Raw genomic sequence first — 14,055 nt, 5'->3', positions numbered from 1 at the left:
CCGGCCACGCCCTCCACAGGCCCCGCCCCGCCCCGCCCGCGCCCTGAGCCGCTCGCTCTGTCCTCTTACTTGTATGGGCGCAGCCCCCCACGCGCACCTGGGCATCATCGATTCTGAACGCCCAGCGGCCGGGCACGCCCACGTTGGTGGTGGTCTCCACCTCTGCCATGTCCGCTGTGCGTGAGCCGGGGATGCTGAAGTAACGCCGCCCATCCCCCGCGTTGAAGCCGGCCTGGGTGGGTGTGGAGAGTGGAGGGCAGGTGTGGGCTGGGTCCGCAGGGCTCCCTAGTGTTGCTGACACCCATGTCCCCCGGTTAGCCAAGGTCAAAGAGATCATGTGGGAGAAGGCCTTGTAAGCCCGGGAGCTCTAAGATTTAGGGGTATCCTCCCTGCTCCCCGCACCCCAAAACAGAGCACACGTTGTCCCTGCTCTGGTCAGCAGCCTCCCGGCCAGGCCCTGATGGCTGGGAACATTGTTGGGTCCTGGCACTCTCCTGCAGCTGCCTGCTTGTTTCTGGGTCACCTCTAAGGCCCAGCGAGTGCAACCTGAGGCGGAAGTAGATGGGGGGGGGGTCGTGCTCAGCCAGAAGGACCTGCAGGCGCCCCTGGGCGCTGACACTTGACCGTGTCCTCCACACCTGGGACTTCCTCCTGGCCACAGTCCCCTGAGCTACAGCCCGGCCAGACCCAGGGGCAGTCAGAGATTCCAGGACCCCTGAATCTGAGAGGCCAGGCCCTGTGGGTCAGGACAAAGGTGCGTTGGGCACAAGGATGTGTTTGTCATTCAGGGCTGTGAGAGGCTGGGACCGCCTCACGCTGGCCTCTGCCCAGTAGTGTGAGGGTGTGTGTGTGGGGTGGGGGGGTCTGCCTGCCTCATCAGCTCGTGACAGCCCTGGAAGTGGGGAGCAGGGGCCCCTACCTGGGCCGCGATGCCCCCCAGGCCAGTGGCGTTGCCTCCGCTGCTGGCGTGCGTGCCCGTGGTCCACGTGATGGACTCGTAGTTGAAGATGGTGAACGAGAGCTTGCCATCGGTGATGAGGACAGTCTGGAACGTGTTGACCTGCCAAGGAGGGGGGACCTGAACAGGGTCCTGCAGCCCCTCATCCCTGCTCCAAGGCCCTGCCCGGTCCCCCAGCCCTGCACACTGTCATCACCCACTGACCCCTCGTCTGCCTCCCCAACTAGACGGTTGGTTAGACACAGGGCAGGACCTCGATGGCCAAATCTTCCATCCTCTGCTGTGTCCCTGTGCCTGAGGCCTTGGCACAGGCCAGTCCCTCCCCAATAATTGTTGTCTGGCAAAAGAGTGAAGCACACTGAGGGGATGTGGGGCCCATGGACTTTGGGAGCAGACACTGTCCCCTGCGGGGGACGGGGGCACACAGCGTTAGTGCTTATGTGACCAAATCCACAAAACTGCCTCAGTGAATAGGACAAGAACATGCAAGTACAGGGGAGAGACAAAAAGAGGAATCAAGGAAAACTGTTTTTAATAATTAGGTTTTATGGTTTTCATGGAATTCTATTCCGCCAAAATGTTAGTGAGTTGCTATATGTGAGGTGCTATTTCAGTTAGGGCAAAGGGTGGGATCGTTTATCAAAGGATCTTAGGACAAATAGGAAATTCTAAAAAAAAAAAAAAAAGAATAAAATGAGAGCTTTACATAACTCATGAAAATAAATTCGAATCAAGTAAAGTTGTAAATGAAACCGTAGGGCCTCTGGGGGAAGGACGTTTGTTAATGCGAAACCAAAAAGGAGATTCATACATTGGCTACAAAAAGTTCTGAATATAAAAAAGCGCCATCAACTCAAACTCAATGGCAAACAGCAAAGTGAAAAGTGTATTTATAATGTGAGGCAGATAAAACTGATGACGTCCTTAATTCAGGAAGAGCTACATACAGATCAGTAAGAATCAGACCGAAACGATTACAGAAAAATTGGCAAAGGCTGTGTGCATAGACTCATTACAATAGAATACAACTAGCTGATAATACTCGGACAAATTCAGCATTGGGACATCCCTTTAGCCTGTGTAGTTAGCAAGGAGGGGGAAAGCTAGTGTGCGTGACTGCGGTGCAGAGAAATGGGCACACCTGCTGTGGCTCATGCGAGCATGCGTGGTTACATTTTTGAGGGGGATCTCGGCATTCTGCAGGCATTAGCCTCCCTTCTAGAGACACATGCCAGGATATGATCTCACAATGAACGCGGGCGTCAGTGTCCTTCTCAGGGCCCTTGCCCCTGAGGATGCGGCCGACCCTGGGCCGATGTGCGGACATTGCATGTGGCAGGAGATCATACGGTGCACAGGAACACCTCATTTTATTGCATTTTGCTTTATTGTGCTTTGCAAATAATGTGCTTTTTAGAAATTGAAGGTGTGTGGCAACCCTGCATTCAGCACGTCCATAGGTGCCATTTTCCCAACAGCATGTGCTTACTCCATGTCTCTGTGTCACATTTTGGTAATTCTCAAAATATTTCAAACTTTTCCATTATTACTTTATTTGTCATGGTGATCTGTAGTCAGTGATCTTTGATGTTACTACTGTAATTTTTTGGGGTGCCCAGGAACTGCGCCCATATAAGACGACAAACTTAATCAATAGATATTGTGTGTGTTCTGACTGCTCCACCGACTGGCTGTTGCCCCTCTCTACCTCTCCTTGGGCCCCCCCTGTTCCCTAAGATACAACAGTGTTGAAATTAGGCCAGTGAATAACCCCACAACGGCCTCTAGGTGTTCAAGTGAAAGGAAGAGTCGCGTGTGTCTCACTTTAAATCAAAAGCTGCAAATGATTAAGCTTAGTGAGGGAAGCACATGGAAAGCCAAGACAGGCTGAAAATTAGACCTCTTGTAGCAGTTAGCCAAGTTGTCAGTGCAAAGGAAACATTCTTGAAAGAACTTGAAAGCGCTACTCCAGTGAACACACAAATGGTAAGAAAGCGAGACAGCCTGTTGCTGATATGGAGAAGGTTTTAGTGGTCTGGACAGAAGATCAAACCAGCCACAACATTCCCTTAGCCAAAGCCTCATCCAAAGCAAGGTTCTAATTTCAATTCTGTGAAGGCTGAGAGGTGAACAAGCCGCACAAGGGAAGCCTGCAGCTGGCAGAGGTCGGTTCACGAGGTTTAAGGAAAGAAGCCGTCTCCACAACATAAAGTGCGAGGTGAAGTAGCAAGTTATCCGGAAGGTCTAGTAAGAGAATTCATGCAGGTGGCTGCAGCAAACCACAGGTTTTCAGTGTAGACAAAACCGCCTCATCTTGGAAGAAGATGCATCTGGGAGTTTCACAGCTAGAGACGTCAGTGCCTGGCTTCAAGCTTCACAGGACAGGCTGGCTCTCCTCGTAGGGGCTCATGCAGCTGGGGACTGGGCGCTCGCCTTTGGGAAGGCAAGCCTAGTGCTAAGCTCTGGAGACCACGAGGAGGCGATGGCCGTGAAGGCGGGTAGAGGCGAGTCCAGGGAAGGGCAGGGCTGCGGCCGGCCCTGCGAGTGGGTGAGGCCCATGCGTTTGAGGAGAGTGAGGAGCTTAACTGTCACTGTTTGTTGATCAACCTGCTTCCGGAAGTGCTGCTGGAAAGAGGGCTGGCTCTCCAAGTCTCCCAGCTTACAGCCCCATGTCCAGCCCAAACTCAATCCTGACTCCTTGTCTTATGAGGAAGTGACGTCGATAGTATTTTCTAAAGGACTTGTGATGCGAGTTTGAAAACAGTAGGTTAAGTTTCCCTCTGTCGACTCTCTGGGCCCCTCCTGGTTCCCAGGCATAAAGGTATTAGGTAAAATGAATCTGCAGAGGTGAAATAATACTTTTTAAAACGATGTAGAACATGTAAGAATGAGGAAAAAGCTCATAATGTTGCTGAGTGAAAAAAAACTCACAAAAGAGCTTGTTCTTGGCGTTTCTATTTATTTTGTAAAGTGTGGGTCAATGTACGCTAGGAAATGTTTAATTTAAAAGGTAACTACCGCATTACCTTTTGGTAGTGGAATTATAGATTTTTAAAGCTTTTTGTTACAAAGTGTGTTACAAATTGGTGATAATAAAAAACAAAACTTACAAAATATCAGTGGGCTCCATCCGAACAGAAGTTCACTGGTGTGAAAATTTATTTGTGGTGCTGTTTACAGAAACAGCCCATCTTTCCTGATTCATTGTCACCCTCCTTTTAAAAAATCCAACAGTGAGTGTCTCACTCTGGAGATAGCTGCTAACTACCTGCTTTCTTTCTCTTTTTCCTTCTGTTTCAGCTGCTGGAGAGCTCAGTCTGTGAGTATCCCGTCACTCGGCTCATACACCCCTTCCCCGACTTTCTCCCTAACTTCACGGTTCCCCTGAGTCCCACTGCTGGGGACCCCGGGCTCCATGTCCTCATGCTCTCTGTGCACAGTCACCTCAGCACACCCGGGACTTAGCCTGTCACTTGCACCCCTTCAACCCTGAGCTGGCCTCACCTGCCCCCGTGCACCCCGCCCACCCCAGTGCACATGACAGGAAGCCAGGCGCTGTGCTGACTGCTTCTGTCTCTTCTCCTGCTGCCCAGTCACGTCCGCCCCTAATGGCTGCTCTGAACAGGCCCCCATGTGGCCAAGCCCCCGCCCACTGGCTGGCACAACAGTCTCAGGGAGAGCCCTTCCCTGCTGGCTGGGCTGTGCTGGGCACTTGGTGCCTGGCATCTTTACCACTCAGTCATTTGTGTCACCCTTTAGGAGAGGTGTGTCCTGTCTGCTCTGTCAGGGCTGTCTCCCCAGTGCCCGCCCACCAGAGGTGCCCTTAAACAAACTTTTATTAAATGAGTGAACAAACAGCTCTGAAAATGCCACTCTGTACCCAGCGGCTCTTCTCTAGAGAGTGACTGGTCTCATGCGTGGTTGTGCCCCACAGGAGGGGGCAGCTGCGCTCCTCAATAAGGGGACCTGCCCGCCAGAACTTTCCATGCTGGGCAAGGTGCTCGGTCATTCTCGGGTTTTTTGATGTTTGGCACCATCAAGGGCTAACGGATAGGACAGGATAACTTCCTGTTTAACTCTTGTGTACTGATGCACTCCCAGTGGAAACCCTGACATCACTCGCTTCTCTACTGGGGCATTTGGGGTTTTCCTGGAGGACCGGGGAGGGTCAAAGCCTCGTCCTCCTCCAACCGAGCTCTGTGACTCGGGTGAGTGACTCCCAGGCCTGAGCCCCATTTTTTCCTTTGGGGCATGGACCACTAACTGCGTTGGACCCAACTCAGCAAGGCGGGGCCCTGGAGGGAGACCCTGGGCCCCACCTGCACGTGTTCCCTTACCCAGGACAAAAACTCACGGGGGAGGAGGAGCTGCCTCCAAAGAAGGTCACACGGTACCAGGTGGCGATGAAAACCCAGGTGGCGGTGAAGCCCGGGAGCTCGGGGAAGTAGCGCCTGATGTCCCCTGTGGCTCTGCGCAGCGTGGCCGGGTCAGCGGTCTCCCGGTAGAACACGTTACCTGCACGCCGGTTGTCCACGTCTGCCCAGAAGGCCGCCACCACACAGCGGTCCTTGGCAATGGGGAAGGCCACCGGGGTGAACTGAGAAACCTCCTTCAGGAAGGAGATGATCCCGTTGTTGTTCACCTGTCAGGACAGGAAGCCAGAGAGGGGACCGATGGGGGCTGTGGGCGGCGGGCGGCACCAGGCCCCCTCTGAAGCGAGGCTGAGCCAGCCTGAGCAAGGCAGCCTCTGGATGGCCTGACAGTTCCTGGTCCCAGACAGGCGACCCCTCAACCTGCTCCATCCCCTCCCAGACAGGCCGTGTCCTTGGTACAGTGGTACAGTGCCGGGCCCTGGGCTGTGCTGCAGGGCCGGGTAGACCCCAGTGTGGGCCCTGCTCTTGGGGGGCCTTCTCAGCAGCCCCAGTTCCTCAGGACCGCCCCAGCCAGGGGCCTCAGGAGGGCAGGGTCAGGCCCTGCCTCTGATCTGGAAAGTGGTGTGAGGGGAGGAGTGCCCACAGGGCAGAGGCGGAGGTGGGCAGGCCAGTGTGGCTAGGGGGGCCTGGAAGGGTCTCGATGACCCAATGGGGCTTCTGTGCTCAGCATTCCAGGCCGTGGGAGCCCTGGAAGGCTCCTGAAGAGGGGGAGCAGCACCTCTGCAGCTGGACACAGCTGGTCCTCACCTGGCCCCCCCACTCACTGTGCAACCAGAAGGCACAGGCTTTGCATCTCTGTGCCCCTCCGATACGGGCGAACATTGGTTCTGGCCTCGCAGTGCGGGGTGGGGGTTCATGAGTTAATGATCACAGAGCCAGGCTCTGGACTGTCCTCGTGTGCTCCTGGGAAGACCGCGGTCAGAACTGTGCTTTTAGAAAAGACCCTTGGGATTTTTCCATGGGGGTGGGCAGGCTCTGTAACCCAGACCACAAAAAAGACCGATAAATACGCCTCTCTTCTTAAAGGTGCCAAACAGTAAACAAGCGAGGGAGGGGTGCAGATTTCAAGTTGAGGACACGGACGCTAGAGGTGAGCCTGGCACTCAGAAGTAAGTGCGTCTGCGGCTTAGAAGAAACAGCCACAGAGCACACCTGTGATTTTAGTGGCCTCATGGAGGGAGAGGCGTCAGCCTTCAGACCAGCTCTAGACGGGGAGCCCAGTACCCCCACTAAGCTGGGACTCTTCAGGCCTCCCCTCACGGTTAGGGAGCACCCCAAGTGAAGAGTTCTGCGCACACACACACTCTGCCTTCCCTTCACCGGTGCCGTCCAGGGCACCACAGGCCTGGACCTTGGACCAAGGTGGTTACTGACAGGCAGCGTCTCCAGGCTCCAGATAGAGCAGAGAGAAGCCCTCTCTGGAGGAAGGTGGCATCATCTTATGCCTCAGGTTAGTCCCATAAATAATGTTTTACGTGCAAAACCCAGGACACCGTCAGATAATCGGGCACACAAGGAACTGACACCACTAACAGGAGTAAGCAGAAAAAAGGGAAACACCAGATATTGGAATTACAGACACAGACGATCAAATAACTAACTTCACTATGTTCAAAGAAATAAAAGGCCAGCTTTAAAATTTCATCAAGAGAGTGGCCAAAACAACCTTGGAAAAGAACAAAATTGGGAGTCTCACACTTCCTGATTTCAAAACTTACCCCAAAGCGACAGTAATCTAACCATGGTGGCATTGACATAAACACAGACAGATAGACCAATGGGATAGAATAGGGAGCTTAGAAATAAACCCTTGCACATATGGTCAAATGATTTTCAACAAGGGTGCCAAGACCATTCAATAAAAAAAGGACAGTCTTTTCAATAAAACTGGAAATTCACAAGCAAATTAATGAAGTTGGACCCTTATCTAACATCATATACAAAAATTAACTCAAAGTAGATCAAAGACCTAAACATAAGAGCTAAAAATTTAAAACTCAAAAGAAAAAAAGGGTAAAAGTTTCATGACATTGGATTTGGCAACGATTTCTTAGATTGCGACACCAAAGGCACAGGTAACAAAAGAAAAAAACAGACAAACTGGAGTTCATCAAAATTAAAAAAGTTTTGTGCATCAAAAAACACTATCAGCAGAATAAAAAGGCAACGCACAGATGGGAGAAAATGCTCGCAATCATATATCTATTAAGGGATTAATATCCAGGATGTATAGAAAACTCCTGCAACTCAACAGCAGTAGAACCCCAAACAACCTGATGCAAAAATGGGCAAAGGATTTGAATAGATGTTTCTCCAAAGAAGATACAGGAGTGGTCAACAAGCCCATGAAAAGATGCTCAACATCACTGATCATCAGGGAAATGAAAATCAAACCACAATGACCTGCCCCCCCACCCCCGCCAAACAAAAGCAAGTGTTGGTGAGGATGTGGGGACACGGGACCCCTGTGCACTGCTGCTGGGAGTGTAACCTGCACAGTGATTGTGGGAACAGTTAGTTGGCAGCGTTCTCCTTTTAGGGGTGCTGTGGGTTCAGAGGTCAGAGGACACGACAGAGCCCGCATCCCCACACCCTTCCAGAGAAACTCAGCAGAGTCCTGGAGGAGTGGACAGTCACAGCTGGAGCTGATACAGGTCCCAGTCCAGCAGCACCCCCTGCCTGTGGCAGGATCCAACTACGCCGCATTTAAAATTGGGGTGCTACTGGCCCAAGGTGAGAGCCTTGTGATTCTCTGGTCCAATATCCCCATTTGGGGCGGGTCAACTGGGACTTGACTACTAACAGGAAGGGCCCGGATGGAAATGTTACAGGTGCCGAGTGACCTTGGTTTACATGACCTGATGGCAGCGGCCTCTGGGAGCCTCATCTCTCTCTAGCATTCAGCGAAGCCATTCATTGGCTTCGTGGGCCATTGAGTCCCAGAGAGCCCCCTAAGAAGCTGCCTGGTTTGCGGATGGTCCAGCTAAGCCGGAACCTGACGGCGTCCACTGGGCGGCAGCAGGCATCCAGCCACAGCCCGGACGCGGTGAGCTCACCGACAGGCCAGCCAGCGCTGTGGGCAGAACTGGAAGCGTCACTCTGGCTGTGGGGTGCTTTCAGGACCAGATGTGCCCGATTTTTACTGCCCTTTGGTGAAGTCGGCGTCGCAGGCTGTTCTCTGAGGGCCACACAGTGGGTCTTGTTGCCCCTCTGAGCCACGTACGGTCTCTATCGCATACCCTTCTCCGTCCTTTTCGTTTTTACAGCCCTTTGAACATGCAGACGACATTCCTCGCTCACTGGCTGGGCCCTGGGCCAGGCTCCGGGGGCTGACCTCTGCAGACCCCTCATCTGACTGTGCCCCTTGCTCACGTGCTGCATGGAGCTCAGGGCTGAGTGGCGCGTCAGAGCCCTAATGGCCGCAAGGCCAAAACCATGTACCGAAAACCCTGCTGGCCTTGTCTGCCGGCTGGTCTGCCGCTTGGAAAAGCACAGCCTGGCACTAAGGACGCCCACTTTGGGCCGGCTAATGCAGGAACAAACTGGCCGCCGAGACACTCGTGTCTGGGTCACTTGTGTGGGCACTCACAGGAAGGGGTGTCCTCTGATGGCACTGACGGGGACCAAGCTTCCGATGGAGGTGCCCCCAGGTCACCACTGCCTCCTGGATCCGCCTCCTACCAGAAGCCCAGCCACCAGCATGGACCCGGAGAAGAAGGGTTGCGTGCTGCTGAGGCCACGTCAGCACCGGGCACTGGGCTTGTCTCCCATAGGCGCTGGCCTGCTTCGCTCCTCCCTGGGAAGGGCTTCTGACCCCTCCCAGGCCCGCCACTGGGGTCTCACTGCTCCAGCCAGGTCAGCCCGCCCGCCATACCACTTCCACCCTGATGACGTCCTGGATCGTTTGCGTGGCAGTGACATGTCCATAGTCTCCAAGGCCACTCCACACTGGCCAAGGCCAAGTGTCCAGTGAACATTCCACACTCCCCACTGTCCACAGGCATCTGGTACCGCTGGGTCCTGGGTGCCCAAGTCAACCTCAAAGCCTCTGCCCTGGTCACGTGCCTGGCTGGGAGGTTTGCTTACAGAATGTGCTGTCCTCACAAAGGGTTCGTCTTCATGGGCCGCCGCCTGGGTAATGATCAGGACAAAAGGGAGGGGCTGGTAGGGGACAGCAGGCCTATTCTGAGACTCCCCCCTCACCTCCCTGTGTGGCCCCTCTGTCCCCTCACAGCATCCCCAGGCCAGCCTGGTGGGGCCACGGGATTCCAGCTGGATGCTGGCTGGGCCCCCTGGGTTCTGTTGGACCGATGCGGTCTTGGTCATAGAGACACGGACCACTTGGCTAAGGACACTGCCTGCTGTCACCTACAGAGGTCCATGGTGAGGGTGTCTAAATCTTACACAAGGCCCCTGTTGTTTTTGCGCCTAAACCCTCCAGGTGTGAGTAGGGGTGTCCGGGGAGGAAGTTTGTAATAGTTACTGGGACGGGCACACTGGTCATGGCTGTGACAGGGGCCCTGAGCAGGGCGTGCGGGGTTGGGGGACAATGACTGCCCCTTGCTCACAGACCCAGCACCTGGCAGAGTCCCTTCGGCCCCCGGGTCAGGCAGCACCTGTATTGGGTTCTGCCATCGCTGTTTGTGCTACGGAAATGGAAAAACCACGGGGACATTGCCAGTCACAGCCTATTCTGCCGAGCCTGACACCAAACGTCGGCCCTGCGGTCCCCACAGGCAAACGCATGGACAGCACGACCTGCTTTAGTCTTAGGGACCCGAAGTCGTACTTGGTTTGGGGTTATGTCATGTGTGGTGACAGAGGCGCAAATGCTCGGTGACATGGCCCATGGATCGTAACCAAACCATGTCTGTGTGGCAGCGATCTACATCAAGGCCAATGACAGACCTCAAGCTGGAGTGGGCATGTGGGGGAGAGCGCCACAGGGCAGCTCTCCGTGGGGGTGAGGATTAGGAGACCACCATCCTGGTCTACCTTCAACTGAGGGGGTCTCTGGGACTGCCAGAGGGTTCTGGTAAAGCAGGATGAGATGGTTACCCTAATGGCCCATTTATTGCTTCTGTAACTACTGGCGATGAAATCAGATTAGCAGGACAGTCTGAACTTCTCGCATGGGTCAAATGGATAACAGCCTGGCCTGGGAAGTGAGGCCCGTGGGCATCTGTGGGACGTAGGCAGAGCTGGCTGCAGTGGCACTGGGGGCGTGGCTGAGGGCCACCTGCAGGCCTGGGAGCAGTAGCCTCAGTTAAATATGCTGCAAGACAAAGGACACCGATTTGGTCCTGGCCCCTGTTGGTCTGATCGAGAGTGCTGACGGCATGGCCGACTCACGTGAAGAGTTGAGTTTGGCCGAGAACATGTGGGGCCGAGGAGGCAGACTGTGGGGAGAGGCAGTTGGCCTTGGGCCTCTGCGTTTTTGTTGAGTGTCCCAAGAACGCCGGGCTCTGTCTGCTTTCTCCGGACATATCTCAATGTCGTTTGCAGAGATTAGCCTGAGGGATGACGGGATGTGTTGGCCCCCTTGGGGACACAGAGAGCAGGCGTGCTATGAAAGAGAGGGACTCCCTGAGCTCAGGGTTTCCTCGGTGACACAAGCCCACAGTGTAGGGAGCCTCTGCCTGGGCCCCTCTGGGTTGCCCCACAGGACGTGGAGAGTCAGGGGCACCAGCACAGCCACTGTGCCTGCTGTGTGAGCGACAGTCCAGGGTTTCTGACCCAGGAACCTCAGGGCTTCTGCCAACACCTGGGAACCCATGGCAGGCTAACAATGCTGGCTTGTAAGGAGGGCGCCGTCAAATTGCAGACCTTGAAAATTTTACTTTAAGAACTTTGAAATTGAATATAAAATGGAAAGTTTTCTAGAAAAACCCAGCTTACCAAATGTGAGTAGAAATAAAAACCCTAATTTTTATAATCATTAAATAAATTGAATCAATATTCAAAATTTTCCCACCAAGAGAACTCCAGGTCTGGATGGCATCACCAGTGAGTTTTACCAAACATTCAAGAAATAACTCCAGAAATGCATCAACTCTTCTAAATGGAAGAATTCATTGTATGTGGAGCATACAACTTTGACACTAAAATTTGACAAGGCGAGTACATGGGCGGATAGTAACAAGCCAATCTCACTTATTTAAAAGTTGCCAAAGTCTTAAGTTATTAGCAAAAAGAATCTAGGAGTGTGTAAATAGGATAAATAATTCATCATTAACAAGTTGGGTTTTTCTTGGGAATATAAGCTAGGCTTTACGGTAGAAAACCATTTAATTTAAATGACAGGTTTAACAGAGTAAAGTTATAATCATCTTAAAAGGTATAGAGATGGCATTTAATAAAAGTCAACATCCATTTGTGATAAAAATTCTCAGAATACGAGGAATATAAGGGAACATCCTTAATATGATACAGGGCATCTTTAAATAAAAGAGAGCAAACATCATGTTTGGTGGTAAAATACAGAGCACTTTCTTTCTGAGATTCTTCTGAGATTAGGGACAAGACGAGGACGCTGATGACACCGTTTGTACTCGACAGTCTATTGGAGACCTGACCAACCCAGCATGGCAAAGAACGAATCCAAATATAAAATGATTACAAAGAGAGGAACACAACTGTCATTGGCTGAGAACGATAAGAATGTGAGTGTAGAAAACCCAAAAGGTCCGCTGGTAATTTAGTAAAATTGATAGGAAGTTTGGTTTGGTTGTTAAATACAAAAATTAGAAAATGAAAAAGTCGATTGTGACGCTCAATAAATAGAAGTTAAAGACAAGACATCATTTACAAATGGCATAAAAAGCACCAAGTACTTAAGAATAAACCTGGTAAGAGGTGCAAAGACTTCTGTGCAGTCGGTTCTAAGACTTCCCTGAGAACATTGACGACGAGCTGGGTAACTGTGGGCCTGTGCTCTCTCCTGGACCCCGCTTGGGTCTATGTACTTGAGGTCTCAACAGAAACCCCAGCAGATGTGCGTGTGTGTCTGTCACTTGAGAAGCTGAGTCTAAATTTCATGACAGTGCAAAGCCAGGAACAGCCAGGGCCCTCTTGAGAAGAAGAAGGGAGGACTTCTTGTGACAGCCCCGAGATCTCTTATGATGCCATCCTCACCCGTCACCCACATGATTGGGCTCAGGGCAGACGAGTAGGGGACGGAGCCCAGAGATGACCCCGGCCCAGCCGTGGGGCCCAGAGAGAGGACGGCCTGTCAACAAAAGGGGCTGCAGCGGTTCTGTTTTTCTTTAAACGGGGAGCCCATATGCACCTGACCCCGTGCCACACACAAATCCCAAGTCCAGGGGTGTTAGGTGCATCAGTGTGAGTGACAAGACAACATGGCAATGACCGTGTTGGAGAATGACGTGGGGGACTAAAGTCATGGCTTTGGAGGTGACTTTAAATGAGACACAGAAACCTCTAGCCATGAAAATAAAGACGGATATATTGCACTACATTAAAATTACGAATTCACCCGAAGACCCATTAAAGAATGTTAAGGCACAGAACAGATAAAAATTTTTGCAACACTTGTGGCCTGATTTATAATGAACTCCCAGAAGTGAATGAGGAAAAGGTGACTAGGAGAGAACCGCAGCAGCACCGGTCCCGTGGAGAGTGAGTGTGCGGAGATGAGCTCAGCCTCACGTAGGGAAAGGACCTCAGCCAGGGAGCTGTGCGGCGGGCACCCCACGCCGCTGCGTCTAATAAAGCCGGACAGGCACCACCACGACCCGCCGTCCCCCGGCCAGCGTGCCCGCCACCCAGCGTGTGCTGACGGTCCTGGGACACGCATGCCAGAATTCTCATAAACAGCATTAAGAATAGTCCAAAACTAGGAACAGCCCCGAATGTCCATCCGTGAGACGGAGACAGCATGTTGGCTATTCATCCACCGCCCAGCAGTGACAAGGAGCACATGGGCGAACCAACCTAAACACAGCTGGGAGCGGAGGTGACACGCGCTTTTATGCAGAGGAAGTTAGGGGTACAGGCAGAGGGCAGGGAGTGAGGGTGTGTTGGGAAGGGGCACGGTGGGGGCTTCTCAGGGGCTTGCTGACTTGGCTCTCGTGCTGCACGTTATGCTGTCTTGTCTGCATGTGTTCAGGAAAACAGAGTAAGGGTGAGAAGTCACAGATGGGAAAGGCGCCTGTGGATGGGGGGGCAGCGTCGGCAGGAGGCTGCAGCGGGGGCCCTGGGGCTGCCCGGGCTGTGGGCCACCTGCGGGGGTGGGGGACCTGCCTGCACTGCCCCTCCCTGCACCCCACGCCCTCTTCCCTGTTGGTCCTGTTCCTGCTGTGGCTCCTGCAGCCGGCCGGACAGGGACTCCCTTCCTGCCTTTGAAGTGCAAACCCAGCTCTCAGGTGTGCTGTGTGCAGAGGCCCGCTGGCCTCCTCCGTCTCTCCTCTTTGGCCCCCCACGGGATGTGGGCCCAGAGCCCGGGGTCCAGGAAGGACGCAGAACAAGCCGGCCCTGTTCCCCTGCCAGGGCCTGGCAGGGCCGGGACCACAGCAGAGAAGTGGTGGGGCCAGGCGCTGAGCAAGCAGGCTGCTGGCAGGCTTCTCACCTGGACAGGGGGCCTCCTCGGACATCCCGCGTCCAGCCCAGAATTCTGAAGGGCCAGTGTGGGGTGGGGGTGGGGGG

General features: G+C 53.4%; 1 protein-coding gene across 1 annotated transcript in view; it reads right to left on the bottom strand.

Annotated features, from left to right (window-relative positions):
* SNED1 (sushi, nidogen and EGF like domains 1) overlaps positions 1 to 14,055 on the bottom strand; it is a 73,576-nt gene that overhangs the window by 43,487 nt on the left and 16,034 nt on the right. The window contains exons 3-5 of the mRNA XM_019628462.1: positions 5,313 to 5,600; positions 920 to 1,060; positions 70 to 232 (exon numbers count right to left, since the gene is read on the bottom strand). Coding sequence (XP_019484007.1) covers positions 70 to 232; positions 920 to 1,060; positions 5,313 to 5,600 — 592 coding nt within the window. The remainder of the gene's footprint in view (positions 1 to 69; positions 233 to 919; positions 1,061 to 5,312; positions 5,601 to 14,055) is intronic.

This window comes from Hipposideros armiger, unplaced genomic scaffold (assembly GCF_001890085.2).
Source record: "Hipposideros armiger isolate ML-2016 unplaced genomic scaffold, ASM189008v1 scaffold_17, whole genome shotgun sequence".
Classification (NCBI taxonomy): Eukaryota; Metazoa; Chordata; class Mammalia; order Chiroptera; family Hipposideridae; genus Hipposideros; species Hipposideros armiger.
The sequence above is the reverse complement of the archived record's forward strand: the minus strand, read 5'-3'. Positions and strand labels throughout refer to the sequence as shown.